This window comes from Schizophyllum commune (genome assembly GCF_000143185.2).
Source record: "Schizophyllum commune H4-8 unplaced genomic scaffold SCHCOscaffold_1, whole genome shotgun sequence".
Taxonomy (NCBI): Eukaryota; Fungi; Basidiomycota; class Agaricomycetes; order Agaricales; family Schizophyllaceae; genus Schizophyllum; species Schizophyllum commune.
The window spans coordinates 4005508-4023948 of NW_026089538.1; the positions used below are offsets into that span (position 1 = coordinate 4005508).

Here is an 18441-nt window from a genome sequence, read left to right on the forward strand (position 1 = left end):
CCCCGTGAACCAGTGATCTGTGAGAAAGTATCGGTACTTCGGGCCTGTGGAGTACGAGCGAAGCTGCGTCTACCTCTACTTCTGGGTATAGTCAAGAAGGTTGGGTCCTAGGCTACAGCGACGCGTGGAGTCTTCGGTCCGAGCAGGCGATGGACGAACCTTTGAAGCTTCAGCGAGCAAAAGACTCAGACTAGTACTGGGGTGAGTAATTCCTATACCGGCTTCAATATCAATCCTCAATCCCTGAGCCTCAGTTTACAAGCAATCGCGCTGCCATCTGAACAGCGAGTCAAATACATAGGCAAACGCCAGAACGAATTCTCCTCTGCGACTTGGTCACGCCAACTCGTACTACGCGGTTCTTCGTGTGGAATCTGCGAGACGCACCCCGCTTCCCCAGCTCCTACCCCGCGCTCGTGCTGGAACCTCCACCTCTTGGCTCAGGTGAACATGTTCTGCAGGCGTTCCGCTCTTCAGGATTCGGAGGTCGGTCCTACCCTCCGTTGCGTATAAGAGGCCACGCAGACGAGGGCACTTCGTCGAGATACAGCTCGTCTACCCAAGATGATTCCAGCAGAGAAAGCCGCAGACGTCAAGGAGGCTGCGTGCTCTACACCCGCGGACGAGGTGTTCATCGAGAGCGTCGAGAAGAGTGTCGACAAGGAAGGCGTGGCCTATCTCGTCCGCAATCCCCACGCGCTAGCGAAGGCGTATGGTCCAGCGGGTATGCATGATACTCTAGTCCCCACTTCACCAGTACTCATATCCTGCACAGGCGTTGGAGCCGTCCTGAAGAACAAGAGCATGCTATTATGTGCAATCACCGCTGCATTTGGTGGTCTTACCTTCGGCTATGACCAGGGCGTGATCAGTGTCACGCTGGTCATGGACCACTTTCTGAAGGTAAGTTTTTAGTTGCTCGCCTCGCAACCAGAAAGCTGACCATACATAGACCGTTCCCGAGATCGCCGAAGGCTACCCCGGCGCGGGCTTCAACAAAGGCCTGCTAACGGCTATCTTGGAGCTTGGCGCAATGATAGGTTCGTCTTGATGCTCTCCAGGATCTGTTTGTCCCCGAGCTTACACGGCTTGGTAGGCGCTGCCCAGACCGGCTTTCTCGCAGACCGCTTCTCCCGCAAGCGTGCTCTGACCATCGGCACAATCTGGTTCATGGTCGGCTCGGCGATCCAGACGGCGACGTACTCGTACACTCAGCTAGTAGTCGGCCGCTTCGTAGGCGGTGTTGGGATAGGCTTGCTGAGCTGTGGGTCGTCTGCACTGCGTGCGTAGAGGGGAAGAGGATGTTGACTGGTCTGCCTAGGTGCGGCACCTCTGTATATCTCAGAGATCGCGCCGCCGAATATTCGCGGAGGCCTCTTGGCTTTGGAGGAGGTCATGATCATCACCGGTATCGTATGTGATCTCCTGACGATGATTTTTCATGAGGTGACGAGCTTGTGGGTCCTGCAGATCGTCGCATACTGGCTCACCTTCGGCACGCGCTACATCGACTCGGACCTTTCGTGGCGCCTGCCCTTCGGTCTGCAGATCCTGCCTGGCCTCGTCCTCTTCACGGGCCTATTCTTCCTGCCCAACTCCCCGCGCTGGCTCGGTATGCAGGGAAGAAGCGACGACTGCCTGAGCACCATCGCGAAGTTGCGCAACCTCCCGGAGGACGACGCTCGTGTACAGGCCGAGTACATTGGGATCGTCACGGAGGTGGGCGTTATGCGGGAGGCGGCGGCACGTAGGCATCCCAAGTTGCACGTTAAGGAGGCGGTTGGAAAGCGGAGCTTGTGGGCGATGTGAAGCTAGAGGTGGCAGGGTGGCGGGACGCATTGGATAGGCGGTACATCAAGCGCACGAATGTGGGCTGTGGGGTGGTATTCTTCCAGCAGTTTGTGGGCATCAATGCGTTGATTTACTAGTGGGTCCACCAGTGCGGCGTCCTCATGAGACGATACTGACGTATTCGACAGCTCACCGAGCCTCTTCTCCTCGCTGGGCTTGACCTTGGACATGTCGCTGCTCATGTCCGGCGTCATGTACGATAAATTCCCTTGCGCCTTTCCCCACCCACTAGTAACTCACATCCAGGAACGTCCTTCAGCTCGTCGGCTGCCTCCCCACCACCCTCGTTCTCGACAGACTCGGCCGGCGCACCATGCTCCTCTGGGGCTCCCTTATCTGCCTCCTCTCCCACGTCATCATCGCCTCTCTCGTCGGCGCCTTCCACACGAACTGGCCCGCGCACCCCGCGGGCGGATGGGCTGGCGTGGCGTTCATCTCCGTGTACATGGTCGCTTTCGGGACGAGCTGGGGACCGATCGCGTGGGCGATGCCGTCAGAGGTGTTCCCGGGGTCGATTCGGGCGAAGGGAGTGGCGGTGAGCGCGACGGTGAATTGGTTGTCGAACTTTTTGGTAGGTGGCGGGGTGGTCGATGAAAGGAGAATGATGCTTATGGATGAATCTAGGTCGGCCTTATTACTCCGCCTCTGAACGATGCAACGCCGTATGGGTCCTTTGTATTTTATGCGGTCATGACGCTGCTTGGATTGCTGTGGACGTATCGTGAGTGGCAGAAATCACGGAGATATTTTCGTACTGACTGTTTCGTGGCAGTGTTTGTACCGGAGACCAAGGGCCGATCGCTGGAGGATATGGATGCTGTCTTTGGGGATTCGATAGCTGGCGAAGAGAACGAAAGTCGAGAAAGGATTGTCAGAGCTCTGCTAAATGAGGACACCGGCAAGGTCGCTGAGGTAGCGTGAGCATAGAGCTCAATTGAATGTACGATGTACCATATGAAAGCAATCCTCTGAGACGGGCTCTCGGTGTGCCGCCTGCTTCCGTGGTCGAACGAACAAACAAGGGTGAACAAACAAGCTGACTGCGGCTTGCCGGCCCGATTCGTGTCCGGAACCATCACATCACCCTCCGCACCGTCCTCCTCGCCGTCTTGACCAGAGTCCTATGATATCTGTACGTTCTCTGATACCTTCGTGAAGGGGAGCAAGGCCTTACAGAGGTGCAGGCATTCTTCATCTTCAACCAGAAGGGCGAGGTGCGTTCTGGTTACGCTTTCCCCAATGTATATAAGCTTATGCGCGCAGGTTCTAATCTCAAGATTATATCGGACGGACTTCAAGTGCGTGGCGGCATGAATGCGCGGTAGAACTAGACTGACAATACTAGGCGGTCAATCGCAGACGTATTCCGGATACAGGTCGTCTCGAATAGCGATGTGCGGTCCCCCATCATAACCCTCGGCTCGACGAGCTTCTTCCATGTGCGGATAAACAACCTATATGTGGTGGCGGTCACCAAGTGCGTGCCATTACTCGACATATCGACTACTCTGACCAGACCTCTCTCCAGGACCAATGCGAACGCGGCACTGGTGTTCGAGTACTGCTACCGCTTCATCAACATTGCACGTTCGTACTTCGGCAAGATTGACGAGGAGGCCATCAAGAACAACTTCGTGCTCATCTACGAGTTGATCGACGGTACGTGGTGCTGCTGTACACCGAGAGCAATGTGCTGACGTGCGCGCAACAGAGATATGCGACTTCGGCTTCCCTCAGAACAGCGAGATCGACACCCTCAAGTCGTACATCACAACCGAGAGCGTCATGTCCTCCGGCATAGCTGCGGTGTGTGCCCATACCCACTCCCTCTTACACCAACTGACAGTGCGCCACAGGAAGAGTCTTCCAAGATAACCGCACAAGCGACCGGCGCAACGAGCTGGAGGAGAGGGGACGTTCGTTACAAGAAGAACGAGGCCTTCGTGGACGTCATCGAGGAGGTCAACCTGAGCATGAGCGCAAAGGGTGCGTCCTAGTGTATCCCCTTCATATACCACACTGACAGATACCCCAGGTACCGTCCTCCGCGCCGACGTCGATGGCCACATCCAAATGCGCGCCTACCTCTCCGGCACCCCCGAGTGCAAGTTCGGCCTCAACGACAAGCTCGTCATCGACAAATCCGACCGCGGCATGATCGACGCCGTCGAGCTCGACGACTGCCGCTTCCACCAGTGCGTGCGGCTGCACGACTTCGACGCGACGCGCACGATCTCGTTCATTCCCCCGGACGGCGAGTTCGAGCTGATGAAGTACCGGTGCACGACAAACGTGAAGCTGCCGCTGCGGATTATCCCGACGGTGACGGAGATCGGGAAGACGCAGGTGTCGTACAATGTGACGGTGAAGACGAACTTCAACAATAAGCTGTCGGCGACGAATATCGTGGTTCGTATCCCGACTCCGTTGAATACGACAACGGTCGACTGTCAGGTGTTGAATGGGAAGGCCAAGTATACACCAGCGGAGAATGCGGTGGTGTGGAAGTACGTATCGTATCCCTCAATTCATAGGATGCATGGTTGACCTTGCATCACAGGATCCCGCGATTACAAGGAGGGCAGGAATGCACGCTGTCTGCCACCGCCGAGCGCACCAGTACCACCAGCCAACAAGCATGGACACGACCGCCCATCGACGTCGACTTCCAGGTCCTCATGTTCACTGCGTCCGGCCTCATCGTCCGCTTCCTCAAGGTGTTCGAGAAGAGCAACTACAGCAGCGTGAAGTGGGTGCGGTACTTGACGAAGGCCAATGGCTCGTATCAAGTCAGGGTATGTCGTTTAATAGCGTTCGTGTTGCTGATCATGCTGACGATTGCTGTAGTTCTGAGCCCGAGGGGATCTACTACGACATATACCTATAGCCTACGACGACGACTAATCAATTGTTGTAAACATCATGCATATCCCTCCCAGCAGACGACGCGTACATGGCGAAGATGTCAGCGCCTGCTACATCAACGGGGTCCCTCGCTCTCAAGCAGGGCAGAAGACAACTCTTGGATTTCAGTCGGTGCCGATGATCGGTGAAATCTATCTCACCTGTGAATGGCTGATTGCCGGCCTTGCACCCTTTGACAGGCGAGTCGTTGCCGCATCCTGACATGTCCTAGGACGTGATATAGAATGGTGAGCAATCATTGAGCTTCGATCGCCTATATTTCGCTCACCCCGACAGGATACGCCTGCTTGCAAGGGCACGACTTCGACCTGCACGTCGCGGTCTCACAACCAGCAGATTTGATCCGAATCGACTGCGTGAAGCCCTGGATGTTCGAGATATCGTACGCCTGGGGCGTATACTTGTCCCCAGTGTCTAGAGGGGCGACGGAAGACCAGCTCAGTCGCGGAAGCACGGCTTTTGTTGCTCAGGGACTCACCCAGGCTGAACTCGGTCACCGTGCAGCTCTCGCCCTTCGCGCCACATTTGGCAGTCTTGTTGAAGATGCGGCCGACCCACTGGCGCATAGGATAGGAACGCTCGTCAAGCACGCACAATCTCCCCTCAATCGCAGCCGCACGTACCCGGGATGGAATGGTCACCTTCGTCGACTTGCCGACCGCTAGCTTCGCCGGCTGCGCGCCCTTGAAGTCCGTGGCGTCTCCGCATCCTGAGGGTATGGAGTAAGCCGCAGGTTACCCTCATCTCTGAGTATAGAATGCTTACGAGGGCTATAGCCACAGCGGGTGTTGGCGATATGGGGCTGAACGGCGTGCTTGCAGTGGTTTACTAGGGTGAACTGACAACAGGGTGTTAGCGTCGCCGTCCTCAGCGGTTCATTTTGGGATCACGTACGACGTGGCCACTTCGTTTTTCGAGCTATGAAGGAGACATGAGCTCGGGTGGCTCTTCTGTCGAGGGTCTCATACCTCGAACTCCCCAGTGGCGCTTGCGAAGCTGCTGGCCGCCAAAGCGGCGACTATGCCCGCTTGTAAGCAGAAGAAGAGGAACTGCATGCTGCTGCCTCCATTTTCTTGCTGCTTTTCGGTTTTTATGGCGTCTACCCCGATCTCATACACCCAACAGCTGTTAAGCTTGCGGGCGAGCTATGTCCGCGTAGGGCGGGAAACGCTCAACAATCGTATAGCACGATCCATAACGCCGCAGGTGAGGGGATGTGGTAGCTTCCTCCTGTGCCTCGCACTAATGGTATGCCATAGGTATTACTCAATAACGGCCCAAGGAGTGTCAATGCATCTGCTGTTCCCAGATAGCCTCATCGCGAGGGCTCAAAACAGGCCCGCCACCGGGTGTTTTGACAACGCAACAGCTCATGTGCAGCATAGTTACCTGTCCGACTACTGACTGATCTGTCGCGCCCTGGACTGGGCTGGCGGTATCGCGTTTCGCGGTCGGGCGCTTGAGCATACCCGTTGGACGCTTGGGCTTACTCATGAGTGGGGATGTGATGCTTGCCGATGGCCAGAGCACCCTCTGTATCCCATGTACCGCATGGGGTGTTCATTTGTGGGCGGGAGCTTCGTCTTCATCCGCCGTTAGCGGTTCGTAGATGCTTGCGCAAGTCTTGACGTGTCTCCCAATGTCTTGTATAGGTCGCGCGAATGGAGAACTGGTATAAAGGACGGGAGGGTGAGGTCTTCCGGTCCTCAGTCAAGCCTACGGATCACTCTTTGTGAGAAATTTCTATCGATTTCTCTCCTCGAGAACTCTAGCCAGTACGATGTTCTCCAAGGCCACCTTCGCCATCTTTGCCCTCGCCCTCGTCGCAACCGCAGCACCAGCGACCGAAATCGAAGGTCGCGCTGCGGAGATCAGTGGTCGGGGTGCGTCCTTTTCAGCCTTCCTAGCATTTCTAGCGCCTGACCGAGCGATACCTTCTAGCTACCTACTACCTCCCCGAGAACAACTACGGCGCCTGCGGGACCAGGATCAAGAACACGGACTACGCCGTTGCGCTCTCGAGCGACCAGTATGGGGGCGGATCGCACTGTAGGCCTTTTCATATCGCCGACCTGTGGGGTTTGTGCTGACGAGGCCGCTCACACTAGGTGGCAAGAAGCTGAAGGCTAGTTGTACGTATATTTCTTTGTGGCTCGTCCTCCATCCTTGTTCCTCGTCCGACCTCGATCCTTGTGACCCGTCCGACCTCGATCCTTTGTGGCTCGACCCCACTCCATTCCCCCCTACCCTCCCTTCACGTTCCATCTTCCCCAACATCTTCCCATGATCACTCATCAGCCCCTCCCCACCCAGACAACGGCCACTCCGTCACCGTCACCGTGCGCGACCTCTGCCCCGGCTGCGCAGCGAACAGCCTCGACCTCACGTCCTCGGCGTTCCAGCAACTCGCAGCGCTGAGCGTGGGGAATATCCCGGTCACTTGGAACTGGGTGTAGGCGGCGCACTTTGAAGTTAGAGTTGTTGTTATGCCAGTGGGTGGGAGCGCTAGCTGCGGGTAGGTGGTGGGAGCTAGGAGCTGGGGATAGGTGTCTGGTGGGCCGGACAGCTTGGCGCGTGGCGCAGGAGAAGTATGCAGGCGACGGAGCTACGCCGTGCTAGTAGCTCGCGGATGGAAGAGGGGCCATAGAGAAAGGCCCCCCGTATCTATTTGGATATAGAAGGGAATGCCCACTATTTATCTGACCGTTATGTACTGTATCTGACCCGTTGTATGTACGATTATGGAGTGTTGTAGTATTGCGAGTATCTATGTCTATTCACAAGCAAAGTTGTATGCTAGGAAAATATTCGTTAGTACACTGGGAAAATACACGTTATGCTAGGAAGATATCCGTTATGCTAGGATAATAGTCTTCGTTCTCCGAGGCGCAGCGCTCGCCGGGCGGGCACCAAGGGCTTCTGCTAGGTCTCCACGGGTGACAACGATCCATCCATTCCAAGGAAGTATCCAACGAGGTATCCAACGAAAGTAAGAGCTATAGCAAATTCCCCAGAGCCGGTTCTACACGATATCTATGCTGCAAGTGAGCGAGAAGGAAACGAAGGTGAGAAAACAAGCGAACACGAAGGCCTATCTATCTAGCGAGGGTATTCTAATGGAAGGTATGTATATCTAATGACCAGGGTGAATATCTACTGACCTAGTCGGGAAAATCTACTCAGATTGACCCAGCTTCCGCCCGTGATCCAAAAAGCCCACACTCGGCGTGATCCCCCTCTCCCTCAACCGCGGCCACCCATACTCCACCTTCTTCTCAATTGGCACCGCCTCCCCTCCCAACGTCCTATCATCCCCCACAATGATCACTTCGCGCAGCCTCTGCAGATGCGGCGCGGCAATGGCCGCGTCCAACAACGCAAAATACTCCGGCGCGCGCGCGGGGTCGTAGGGCCGCCAGTGGACGTGCACGGCGATGGTGGTGAGCGCGTTGTCCGAGGGCAGCGTGTCGAGGACGTGCCGGAGCCAGTCGACGCCGTGGTGGGGGAGGAGGGGCATGTCGATGAGGCCGACCTTCAGGCCCCAGAGGGCGCGGAGGGAGCGGAGGGAGATGGCGCGCGCTTCGGCGGAGAAGGGGAGGATGTAGACTGCGCAGGGGGGATGGGCTATATGCGCGATGGAGGCATAACGTGGGACGTACCTTCGAAGGGCGGCATGAGGGAGAGTTGGGCGAGTGAGGGCGCCGCGGTGGTGAATACGCTGTGAAGGGTGTCCTGCGCCTCGTCCGTCCACCGAGGGCAGATCACGTCCATTCGTCGGAGGGTCGTAAGATCGGCAGCTTCTAAGAGGTAACGCAGCAGTGCGATGAAGGCCGCATCGTCGCGTGTATGCAGCTCGAGATGTCGCAGCTGGGGCGCGCCAGGGAGCACAGTCTGGCCCGGCGTCGGCGGTCGCGGGTACCCTTGAGGGTCGACGTCGATGATACGCAGCTTGTTCACCGCGGGGCCCAGCGGTATGAGGCGGATAGGTATGCGCGCGAGGAAGCCGAGGGACACCTCGGTCATGTTACCGATGGCCAGCAGCTTGACGAGGGCGGCAGCGAGCGCGGGAGGTATGCTCTCGCACGAGACTACCCCGCGCCCGCTCAGCGAGAACACGCGCAGATTCGGGGTCATCGCGCGCAGGACGAGGGGGAGCGTGGGGGACTCGATCAGCGCGTCGCCGCCATGCGTGTCCGCGGCGATGCGGAGCGCACGTATGTAGCCTGCGACGTTGGGGGACGCTGCGAAGACTTCCAGGAGGCGGTCGCACTGCTTCGCGCTCTTGAGTTCGACGTCGGCGAAGAGGTGCTTGCGGGAGGGCACGAGGATGTCTGACGAGACGAGGGCGAGGGCGCCGAGGGTGCGTTTGTCGTCGCGGTAGTGAGCGACGACGGCTTCGAGGACGTCGAAGGGGAGCGTCGGCGCCCTCGTCTCGTAGCAGAGCATGATGGCGGTCGGAAGCAGGGGAGATTGCGAACGGAGATTCCTGACTGGCTCGTGAACCCCATACTGATGGCCGCCGTCCGCAAAGGGTGATGTGATGGCAGCCGCCACGTGCCGCGTGATCCCAAAATGCCTCCGGATTCGCCGCGTCCAAAAGCGGATAGCTCTTTGTTCTTTGCTTCCCGCCGTCATCATGTCCTATCCCCGCATGAAGGCCACTCCCGCCGTCGAGCGCAGTGACTTGCCAGCCCCCGACAAATCAACATGTATGACTTGTGGCTCTAAGCCGGAGAAGCTCCTGCGATGTGCAGCCTGCCGCCTTGTACCATACTGCTCAAGAGATTGGCAAGTGTTATGCTTACAATGAAGGTGTGGCATGTTCTGAACATGTGTCATTAGTCAGAAAGCAGACTGGAAGAAGCATAAGAGACTATGGTGGGATATCTCCCGCTCAATCTGTCGTAGAAGGCAGGAGTCGATGTCCCATTCTTCAGCGACGAATATTATAGAAACAGTATCCTCGATGATAAGAGGACGACCTTCGGCGAACCCAAACCCAAAGGAAAGATAGCAAGAGCCAGACGCAGCAAGTAAGTGTGCCTCTAGCTAGCGCTCTGGATTTCGCTAGACCATATTACCTCTCAGAGGCGAAGTCAGCAACGACCTCCGCAAACACGTCCTGGAGCACAATGGGTACTGCTCTCTTTACCTATGCTCGTTACAAGCCTGATGCATCCTCCAGCGACACCTACACTATCTGCGCTTGGCTCGCCCTCGACCTCGCCAACCACCCCGAGCGCGCCACAACTCACTTCCTCGGCATCACTCTCCGCCGGAACCTTAAAAGCACGAACCCACGCGCCTTGTACACCCTCGTCGACGCGGAGGTGCTGCCCCTGTCCGTCTTGCAGGATACGTTCGAGGGCCGCTGGGCGATGGACGGGTCGTACCCCGTTAGCCCGATCCTGGCGCTCGAGCACGATGCGAGGGGGCGGAAGATAAACGATGGGGCGCTAGGGTCGGTGATGGTGTTCTCGGTAGAGCTGCAGGAGGACGAGGAGAAGACGGTCGAGCAGGCTGTGCGGACGGTGAGCCTCGACCTATTGTCCAACCTCGCCTGTAAGCCCAACAGCCATACAGACGTTGATACCCATGATGTCGCCGCTGGGGCTATTTCAAGTGCATCAGCGCAAGTTTTCTACCTTCGTGCGTCATGATAAGTCATCGCCCGGAAAGCAAGTAGTGCTGACGATGAGACACATCAGCCTATGAACCAGTTGAACGGCCAGAAGGGCCTCTGGAGCCGATGCCTCGCAAACGGCCTCAAGGGTGGCGCTTTCTCCCTAAACTACACGCCATACCACGGTTAAATAACCCCCTAACCCGTCGACTCTCCTCTTCGTTGCAGTCTCTGAGAACGTGCACAGCATCCTATTCCCCCGTGAATACCATAAGCTAACACTGGAAAGGGATCCACATATCCCGCTCCAGCCGGATTTCCTCGCATTAGATCTCTACTGATGTATCATATAGTGTACTCTATGGCTAGTGACTTATGCATGCATGCACATCTACCTTCGCGTGTGTGTTTTCACGCTCGCGCATCTAGAATATGAATCCCCCCACCCCCTCACGCCCCATGCGCGTATCGACTAACGCTGTCTACGAGCGGTTTCCGCCTCTTGGACGTATCGAACACCTGCGCGTGGTCCAGTCCTCGATAAAAGAGCACCTCCAGATCGCCCTCGTCGGCACCTCCCTGCCGCAACCACCTCGACCGCGGCCGCTCCTCCTTCGTCAAGTACCGCCTCACCGCCTCCGCGTTCACGATCTGGTCCTCGCCGGAGAGCACAACCGTGAAGTTCCGTCTGTCCTTCCATTCTCTATCCCTGTCATTCTTGATGCCACCCTCCCCCTCCCCCCGACAGAACGCGTGCACGTCTTCCTCCCACAGCACATTCTCAGCCCAAAAGAACGCGCGCCCGATCGTGCGCGCGATATCCGGGTCGCGCCCTGCAAAGTACCACAACTGCCACTCATTCGCGCGCCCCTCCTTCGGCTCGCGATAGTGGAAATTGTGCGCGACGTCCGGGAGGTGGAGCAGAAAGGGGATGGGGTCGATTAAGGCGACTGCGGAGACGTGCGAGCGGAGCGGTGAGCGCAAGATGTGCGCGGCAAGGACGGTGCCGTAGGAGTGCGCGGCGAGGACGACGCGGGGGAGGCGGTGCGCGCGGAGGAGGGCGCGAAGGGCGGCGAGGGAGGTGTCGCGCGGGGGGAGCGGGTGCGTGATGTGCATGCTGATGGGGAGGAGCTCGAGGAGGAGGATGGGCTGGGAAGGGTCGCGGGCGATGAGGTCGGCGATGAATGGGAGGTAGGGGTACAGGCCGATCTAGGGGAAGGTCAGTTGGGTGGGGGTTGGTGAAGGATACGGTACGCACCCCAATTCCGTGGATGAAGAGGATGGGGAGGGCGGTGGAGGACTTGCTACCTGGTCGGTACCAGTAGGAGTAGGGGGCGGCGGCTGACGGCTTGGAGAAGGGCGTCCACAGGCGCGGCGGGAACATGTCGAAGGCTCGCGCGGGAGCGTAGTGCTCGAAACCCATGTACCACAATCTTGCCGCCGTCGAGTGGTCCACTCCCGCGACGATCTGGGGCGCACGTCATCAGCAACACCGAGCCGCCAGCTAGCAACCCCACTCACCCCATACCATATCAACGGCCGATAGACCGTCGGCACCGTGTCCATCGTCACGCGCATCCCGCGCGACGTCGCCACCATCTCCCTATCCAGCGGTCGCCCCGTGTACTCCTCGACCGCGGCGAGGTATTCATCGATCTCCTCCGTCCAGTCGTCGCGCGCTTCGTGCACCTCGGCATGGAAGAAGGCCCAGAGGAGCCACTCGCGCACACTCTCGTAGCTCAGAGTGGCTGGGGCGGGATTGGTTTGGCTTGGGGTTGGGGATGACTTACCGTTGGTGGGGATGGGGAGAAACCAGCCCGAGGGGTACGCGGTGCTGTCAGCGGCGGTGTGGACGCAGCGTTGGAAGAGTTCCTGTCGGGCTTGACGATCTAGTCGTCGTGGAAAGTGTATGTGCTGAGGTGCGCGTTAGCGGTGCTCGGCGGGCGATCGTGCATGACTACGCACCTTTTGCAGCGACTTCTTCCTCGGTAGGTATACGCAGAGAAAAAATAGCGTCTCCGCAAGAGCAACAAGGCATACGAGACGCGAGAAGGTGACCCTGCGTAAGACGAGGCATAGAGCAAGGTACGCGATGCTAAGTGGCGCGACAGCGCGCAGGAGCACGATGCAAACACGAATGAAGATATACTCAGGTCTTGAGTTGCCGAGCATGGCTGCTCGTGGTGATGTCGTGAGCGTCCGGGAAGAGGGCAAGATATGTCTGTATCAGTTGACCAATTTACACTTGGTGAAAGCCTGACGTATGTCCGCGCAGCGGTAGCGAATCGGGGCACTGGTAGGTGCGGTATAGATATCTGGTTTGCGACTGATCCTCAGTATACGGGTCCGGTGAGTGGGAGACGGGTATTCGGGGTGATCGTTCAAGACAGGCTTGAGCGCGGGCGTATTTGCCTGTGGCCACGGGATCGAGAATTACCAGATAAGGGTTATGACATCATGCGTTATGGGTGGACCTACAAAGGCAGTACCAGCACGAGCAAACAACGAAGATTCTTGGGCTCAGGCTCAAGTCTCGTAACGCCATGGTAACTATACTCCTTTGACGAGGTGACATGACTCCGGCAGCGAATGCAAACGCTCTGAGAGCGTCGGCTTGACACAGGCCAGAGGATTTGAACGCCGACATGCAGAGAGCGCCCACCTAACCCAGGCAAAATCTAGTCACACCCTCAAATGTATGTTGTTCAAGAGCACGAACTTTTGCCTCTGAGTTCGGAGGTTGCGTAAGAGTTGCGCGTAACCTATGTGACACATGATACAACGAGCGCAAAAGAAAGAGGTCTGCTCGAGCTCAAGTCGGGAACGACCCCAGCTTAAAGAGCGTCTGCTTCTGCTTCCCCTTCCCCTTCTTCTTCCCACCCCCACCACTCGCACCTCCCTCCTCCTGCGTACCATCCTCCGGCTCAACAGCCGGCGTCGCAGTACCACTTCCAGGGGTGCTATCTTCGCCTCCTCCTGCGCTCCACGCCGACACCGCCGGGGCACTCGTCTGACCCAAGATGTTCTTCAGCGACTGATTCCCGCTCACGGGCGGTTTCGCCGCCTTCCCGCTACCCGAGCCCTTGAGCTCGGGAAATCCCTCTTTCGAGAGCTTCGGCCCAGCGTTCCCGTTGGCGCGCCGAGAGGTAGGGATGTGTGCGCCGGGGCCCGGGACCGAGCGTACCTGCTCCGTCGGGGGAGCACGAACCTTGCCAGCGGCAGAGGGGGACCAGGGCGTCGGGCGGATGCCGTTGTTGCCAGCACGGGAAGGTCCAGCTCCGGTGGTCTGCTGCAGCGAAGGGAAGCTCTCAGCGGCAGGGCGAGGAGCAGAACCCGGCACTTGACGCGGTGGCGGCGCTGCTCCAGGTACATATCGCTGCTGAACACCCCTCGGCGGCGGCGCCCTCGGCCCCGACGAACTGGCCGCCTGCGCAACGCGGTCCAGCACCTGTCTCGAATTGACCTGCGCCGCCGTCGAATGCTTCGCATTCAGCACCCTCCCCGACGACACAGCCGCGTATCCCTCGCCCACCGCGCTCGGCACCAAATCAGGGAACTGCCGCTTCTGCTCGACCTCGAAGCCCTTCCAGGAGGTGAGCAGATCCTGCCGCTTCTCCTCGTCGTCGAGGATATCGACGAAGCCGCTGATGATGCTCGCGGTGTGCTCGAGGTGGTTGTCGAGCACATTCCAGACGGTGGAGATGAGGTCGCGCGCGCTGGATTCGTTGGCGCGGTAGCTTCTGATGGCAAACTTGACCGCGGGGACGGCGTGCGAGGGGTTTGCGGCGTAGGCGTTGATGCGGTTCATGAGCTCTTGGTGTCGTCTGAGCGAGAAAGGGCAGGTTAGTACGAAGTCCGCTACCCTCGGAAAACTGTGGACGTACGCCAACGTCGCCGGATCTATGTCCGTACGCGGAGGTGTCGCAGGACGCTGCACTGGCGTGGGTGTAGGGTTGTTTGGCGTGTTGTTTGGAGTGGTGCCGTCAGCTGTGAGGCTACCGCCGAACCCTTGCCGGCGATTGGGGCGCGAAGGCCCCGCTGCAGGCTGCTGCTGTTGTGGCGGAGGTTCGCGGGCTCTGTTGCCGTCACGTTGACCTCGCCGTCGCCCGCCTGCTCCTGGTACTTCCTCGAAGTCGAAGCCGGTCGTCACTCTGCGCGCATCTTTAATATCCCTGGCACTCATCGTGGAGCCGTGCTCGTCGACCATATGAGCTTGCAAATCCAGGGCGGACCCGAAGACTACGAATTTGCGAGCTTGGCATTCCGACTGGTGACAAGGGTAGTGGTCGTCGTTAAAGTGCTTCTCCTAGAAAAGCGTAAGCAATCAGATATACGAGACGGAAGAAGAGAGGCGCACCAAGGCTTCATAGTTTTTGAAGCTGCGTAGCTGTCATAAGCGAGATCCGCACTTAATGCAGACGTGCTACTCACTATTGGTGCTGGATCTCGTTGCGCTTGCAGACGAAGCACTCTTCGTGGTTTTGCCGCATGTGTTGGTACAGCTCGTCGTCGCTGAAGAAGCACTCGCGGCAGAACTCGCACATGGGATGCACGCCGCCCTCAATCTGCTCCTTCGGCATCGCGCGCTGATTGATCTTGTGGTACATGGACGGCAGGTGAAGAGGGAGTACGTTGGGCGGATAGAGAACATGTTCGTGCGAGAAGACCTTCTTTGAGCGGATGCACAGATCACTGAGAATGCGTGAGACGAAGCGAGCGTAGCAGAGAGGGGAAGTACAAACCACATAAGCTTCCCATGGGTCGCACGAACGTGCAACTTCAGATCAGCCCATCCCTTTCCGATGTAGTCGCAGGTATCGTCCGGGCAGTTGAAGCGGAGCAGGATAAGCGACTCCTCCAGCATCTCCTGCGTCTCGCAGCTGATCGCGAGCCTCGCATCCTTGTACGGAATGTCTTCTGGCTTGAACGCGAGGAAGGGGGCATCCGGCGAGGTCGTGAAGATCACAGATGGCTGGGGGTCCTGCAAGGGCGATGAGCATCATCGTGGCTCGCCTAGAGTACGGGACGCACCTTGCAAAACGTACAGTCCGTCCTCTTGTACAGCGCGCGCAATCGCAGGGAGCAGACATGGCACGTCCGATGATTGCACGCTGACACAGCGTAGTACTTGACTGGCTCCGCGCAGATGAAGCAGACCGGTACGTCCTGGTCAGGCTCCTCCGCGCCCGCGGCAGGTGAACTCGTGGCCTGAGCATTGTCCTCCGCCGGCTGTTCGTCCTTCGCAGGAGCATCGGAGGGAGCTTGCTTGTTCTGCTTGTTTCGCGAGGCGCCACCGCGCCTGTTGCGCTTGCTGCCTTGTTTCGCGCCAGCAGCGTTGGCGTTCGCCTGGGTCTGAGTCTGCGTCGTCGACATGGTGGTAGGTGCGAAAAAGCGGGTGGGGGATGTATATTTCGCGGGCGCCTGGCGACGATAAAACAATCTCAGCGTCAGCGTCAGCCAGACTCATCCGGCTCCGGCCCGACAACCCTATATTGGTCAGGTGATCAGCCGAGATGTCGCCCACAAGCGTCTACAACAACGCATGGTTGAACTAACAAGGCTTACTCTGGCAAGTAAAGACGATGAGATCAGCAAAAAAAGTAAATAAAGATAAGTATAGTATCCAAACATGATCCTCACTCCGCCATGTCTTGGAGAACGAGACCGCGCGAGTTGAGAGGACGTTGGAGGGTGAGAACACGGTCATGCAGAGCTCTGTCGATGTGTATCTCATGAGGTAGCATTCATAAATAATGGTTACAGATAATTTGTCTCGTGTCACAGCATTCTTTGTAGAATCAGCCCCGTCGCGGAGTATAGAGGCCAGGCATATGCGCCCAATGTTGGGAGGTGTTGAGGCGCACAGGGCGCGAGAGAAAGGGGCGAACGTAATGGTAGGATGACTGAGAGGAGGCCGAGCTGTGTCGGCATTGAGTCTTTCGAGCGGCGGTTTGTCGAGCAAGGGGAAGGTCTGAGTCGACGTTGAAGCGGCGCGCTACGGTTTGCGAGGGGCCGGCAAAGATATGCTATAGCAGAAGTACGCCCAGTCGTTACTGGAGAATCCTCGCGTCGGATACTGGCCGTTGCGCGTCGCCCACGCCGGCGGGCTCTCGTAGGGATCTTCATCCTCAGGGCAAGGCCACGGCGCCTTGCGTACTGGAGATTCTGGCCTGTGGTAGTAGGCCTGCTTCGGTCTTTGATACGGTTTGGCGCGCTCAGCAATCCGCACAGAGCGGCGGACCGGTATGGGTTCGCGGAGGATCGGCGGTTGCTCCTCGGGCTGGGAGTTTCGATCCACCTGCTCTGCCCAGGCCGATACTTTGGCCTGCAGCGCTTCCTGCCCCTCGTATACGGTGCGAGGGCGGCCGTTTCCGTCTTGGCTTCGCCTGGAGATGGTGTATCCCGCCCCTTCCGCGCTTGTGACAGTGATGTCGTCTTCATCCATCCCAGGCATGTCGATGAACCACCGGGGTACGTCGCGTTCCTTGGAGACGCTCCATTGTCTTGTTATGTTCAACGTGCAGAGCGACCACTGCGCGGTAACTCGTGTCGCCCAGTCGTCGTAATAATTGAAGGCGTGCTCGGCGAGGGTGCTGACACAGTACGGATGAGCAAAACATTCGACGACAGTGAAAGTTTCGGTCCCTTCATGCAATGGCCTTTTTGATCTCGGATCCAGTCCGCCGTTCAGGTCCTCTTCCGTCTGTGGCGGGAGGTTCAGTTCCTTCTGCAATTGGCGAGCAGCATCTGTCATAGGAATGAAGACGTATCGGTAGAAACCGCTTGGGGGCGTGAGCTACGGATGCGCGTAAGCGCCAGATATACGTAAACATTATCCCACGTACCGCGGTCAAAGGACGACGAGGCGATATATCATCGTCAGCGCGACACAATATGCCAGCCCGTTGGTTGAAGTCTACTATGTCAAGAAATGTCTTGAAAGTAGGGGCCAGAATAAACTGGAAGCTCGCGTAGAGATGTGCAATGTCCCTACGAACTGCAGAGGATCAGAAAATAACACGCGGTATGATCTCGACGTCGGGACCACCTACAGAACAATGAATTATGAGCGTTCGCAAGATGATACTGCAGGCCGCCTCTCTTGAGACCCCAGAACCACTCCGTACAGGCTATCTATGGCATGGTAAGAGCAGCGCCTCAGAATGTCAACCTGGACGTAACTTAAGCTCATCCGCGTTGTCGTCTAGTTCTGGGATTAGCTTGATTCTGAGTAGGTTATGAGGGTCCGTCTCTCCGGACAATGGACATCTCAGCCAAGGCTTTGACACCATTCTGGTTGACGAGCGACAAGAGAAATTGCGGAGGATGGTGGTGGGAAGCAAGGGCAAGGGAAAATGCACTGACATTGTTTCGAAGGTCCAAGCCGACGTGCTGGTCCGACCACTTTCATACGTCATCTCCTCGTGGCATGCTATTGTTCCTTTTGAGGCATCTCAGATCGCGGACGACGTGTGGAGATCTGGGCAGAGTGTTTATGCTGAAGGTGCTACACGAGCTATATGTACTGTCACAGTAAAGTAATGTAGACGTTGATAGGCGTAATCGCCCCAAATTGTAGCGCGCTATTAGTCCCGAGCGTGTTCACAAATTGGGGGGACGTCGACTCCCGGCCGGGTATGGATGTGGGCGAGTGCGCGGAGGAGAGAGGAGGGGTAGGGAGAGAGGGAGGGATGGGGATGGTTACACTCCGCCCTCTGTCCGTCCTTCGTAAACGCGTCGGAGGGAGCTCGTTTGCTCTGATCGCTTCGCCCGGCGCCAGGTCGCCTAATGCGCTAGTCGTCTTGTTTCGCGTCAGCAGCATTGGCGTCCGCTTGGCTCTGAGTCTGCGTCGACACCGTGGCGAGTGCGAGAAAGCGAGCGAGGGTGCGCAATTTCCTCAGGCGCCCGGCGCGAGCGCCGCAGGAATGTTCCAGCGGCAGCGGTCGACAACGAAGATTTCTCCCCAGGACATAATACGGAGCCGCCTCAGCCACGCGCATCGTGGTGCAGCCTACGAGTCAGAAGCTGTAGATGCGCCGCAA

The 18441-nt window shown here is 57.8% G+C and overlaps 10 protein-coding genes across 10 annotated transcripts; 4 read left to right on the plus strand and 6 right to left on the minus strand.

Annotated features, from left to right (window-relative positions):
• Positions 1-564: 564 nt before the first annotated feature.
• SCHCODRAFT_02662176 (general substrate transporter) lies at positions 565-2772 on the plus strand (the record flags this gene model as incomplete). The annotated part of the gene is made up of 11 exons (XM_003035569.2): positions 565-724; positions 776-903; positions 953-1040; positions 1097-1264; positions 1322-1413; positions 1471-1779; positions 1812-1927; positions 1980-2045; positions 2098-2422; positions 2476-2572; positions 2624-2772. 11 exons carry the CDS (start codon positions 565-567, stop codon positions 2770-2772), a joined length of 1698 nt encoding a protein of 565 aa, XP_003035615.2.
• A 332-nt stretch (positions 2773-3104) lies between these two features.
• On the plus strand, positions 3105-4738 carry SCHCODRAFT_02482508 (clathrin adaptor, mu subunit; the record flags this gene model as incomplete). Its single annotated transcript, XM_003035568.1, has 8 exons — positions 3105-3149; positions 3183-3328; positions 3380-3510; positions 3563-3657; positions 3708-3837; positions 3887-4358; positions 4412-4646; positions 4712-4738. The coding sequence occupies 8 exons, from the start codon at positions 3105-3107 to the stop codon at positions 4736-4738; spliced, it is 1281 nt and encodes a 426-aa protein (XP_003035614.1).
• A 17-nt stretch (positions 4739-4755) lies between these two features.
• Positions 4756-5831, minus strand: SCHCODRAFT_02482687 (uncharacterized protein; the record flags this gene model as incomplete). Its single annotated transcript, XM_003034754.2, has 7 exons — positions 4756-4983; positions 5045-5190; positions 5255-5333; positions 5400-5485; positions 5542-5614; positions 5671-5694; positions 5745-5831. The coding sequence occupies 7 exons, from the start codon at positions 5829-5831 to the stop codon at positions 4756-4758; spliced, it is 723 nt and encodes a 240-aa protein (XP_003034800.1).
• Positions 5832-6556: 725 nt separating this feature from the next.
• On the plus strand, positions 6557-7232 carry SCHCODRAFT_02662179 (barwin-like endoglucanase; the record flags this gene model as incomplete). Its single annotated transcript, XM_003035567.2, has 4 exons — positions 6557-6659; positions 6718-6825; positions 6885-6908; positions 7075-7232. The coding sequence occupies 4 exons, from the start codon at positions 6557-6559 to the stop codon at positions 7230-7232; spliced, it is 393 nt and encodes a 130-aa protein (XP_003035613.1).
• A 719-nt stretch (positions 7233-7951) lies between these two features.
• SCHCODRAFT_02482122 (uncharacterized protein) lies at positions 7952-9222 on the minus strand (the record flags this gene model as incomplete). The annotated part of the gene is made up of 2 exons (XM_003034753.2): positions 7952-8382; positions 8436-9222. 2 exons carry the CDS (start codon positions 9220-9222, stop codon positions 7952-7954), a joined length of 1218 nt encoding a protein of 405 aa, XP_003034799.1.
• Positions 9223-9908: 686 nt separating this feature from the next.
• On the plus strand, positions 9909-10589 carry SCHCODRAFT_02483727 (uncharacterized protein; the record flags this gene model as incomplete). Its single annotated transcript, XM_003035566.2, has 3 exons — positions 9909-10338; positions 10400-10425; positions 10485-10589. 3 exons carry the CDS (start codon positions 9909-9911, stop codon positions 10587-10589), a joined length of 561 nt encoding a protein of 186 aa, XP_003035612.1.
• A 240-nt stretch (positions 10590-10829) lies between these two features.
• Positions 10830-12571, minus strand: SCHCODRAFT_02563714 (uncharacterized protein; the record flags this gene model as incomplete). Its single annotated transcript, XM_003034752.2, has 4 exons — positions 10830-11608; positions 11658-11867; positions 11921-12313; positions 12365-12571. The coding sequence occupies 4 exons, from the start codon at positions 12569-12571 to the stop codon at positions 10850-10852; spliced, it is 1569 nt and encodes a 522-aa protein (XP_003034798.1). The 3' UTR covers positions 10830-10849.
• Positions 12572-13087: 516 nt separating this feature from the next.
• On the minus strand, positions 13088-15846 carry SCHCODRAFT_02683529 (uncharacterized protein). Its single transcript, XM_003034751.2, has 6 exons — positions 15431-15846; positions 15142-15380; positions 14831-15091; positions 14757-14778; positions 14284-14705; positions 13088-14223 (listed from the first exon to the last, which is right to left on the minus strand). Exons 1-6 carry the CDS (start codon positions 15770-15772, stop codon positions 13212-13214), a joined length of 2298 nt encoding a protein of 765 aa, XP_003034797.1. The 5' UTR covers positions 15773-15846; the 3' UTR covers positions 13088-13211.
• Positions 15847-16114: 268 nt separating this feature from the next.
• On the minus strand, positions 16115-17691 carry SCHCODRAFT_02559520 (uncharacterized protein; the record flags this gene model as incomplete). The annotated part of the gene is made up of 4 exons (XM_003034750.3): positions 16115-17195; positions 17245-17396; positions 17452-17529; positions 17577-17691. 4 exons carry the CDS (start codon positions 17689-17691, stop codon positions 16395-16397), a joined length of 1146 nt encoding a protein of 381 aa, XP_003034796.1. The 3' UTR covers positions 16115-16394.
• A 181-nt stretch (positions 17692-17872) lies between these two features.
• On the minus strand, positions 17873-18394 carry SCHCODRAFT_02042516 (uncharacterized protein). The gene has a single exon (XM_050341593.1). The coding sequence runs from the start codon at positions 18219-18221 to the stop codon at positions 17928-17930; it is 294 nt and encodes a 97-aa protein (XP_050203182.1). The 5' UTR covers positions 18222-18394; the 3' UTR covers positions 17873-17927.
• Between the last annotated feature and the right edge of the window lie 47 nt (positions 18395-18441).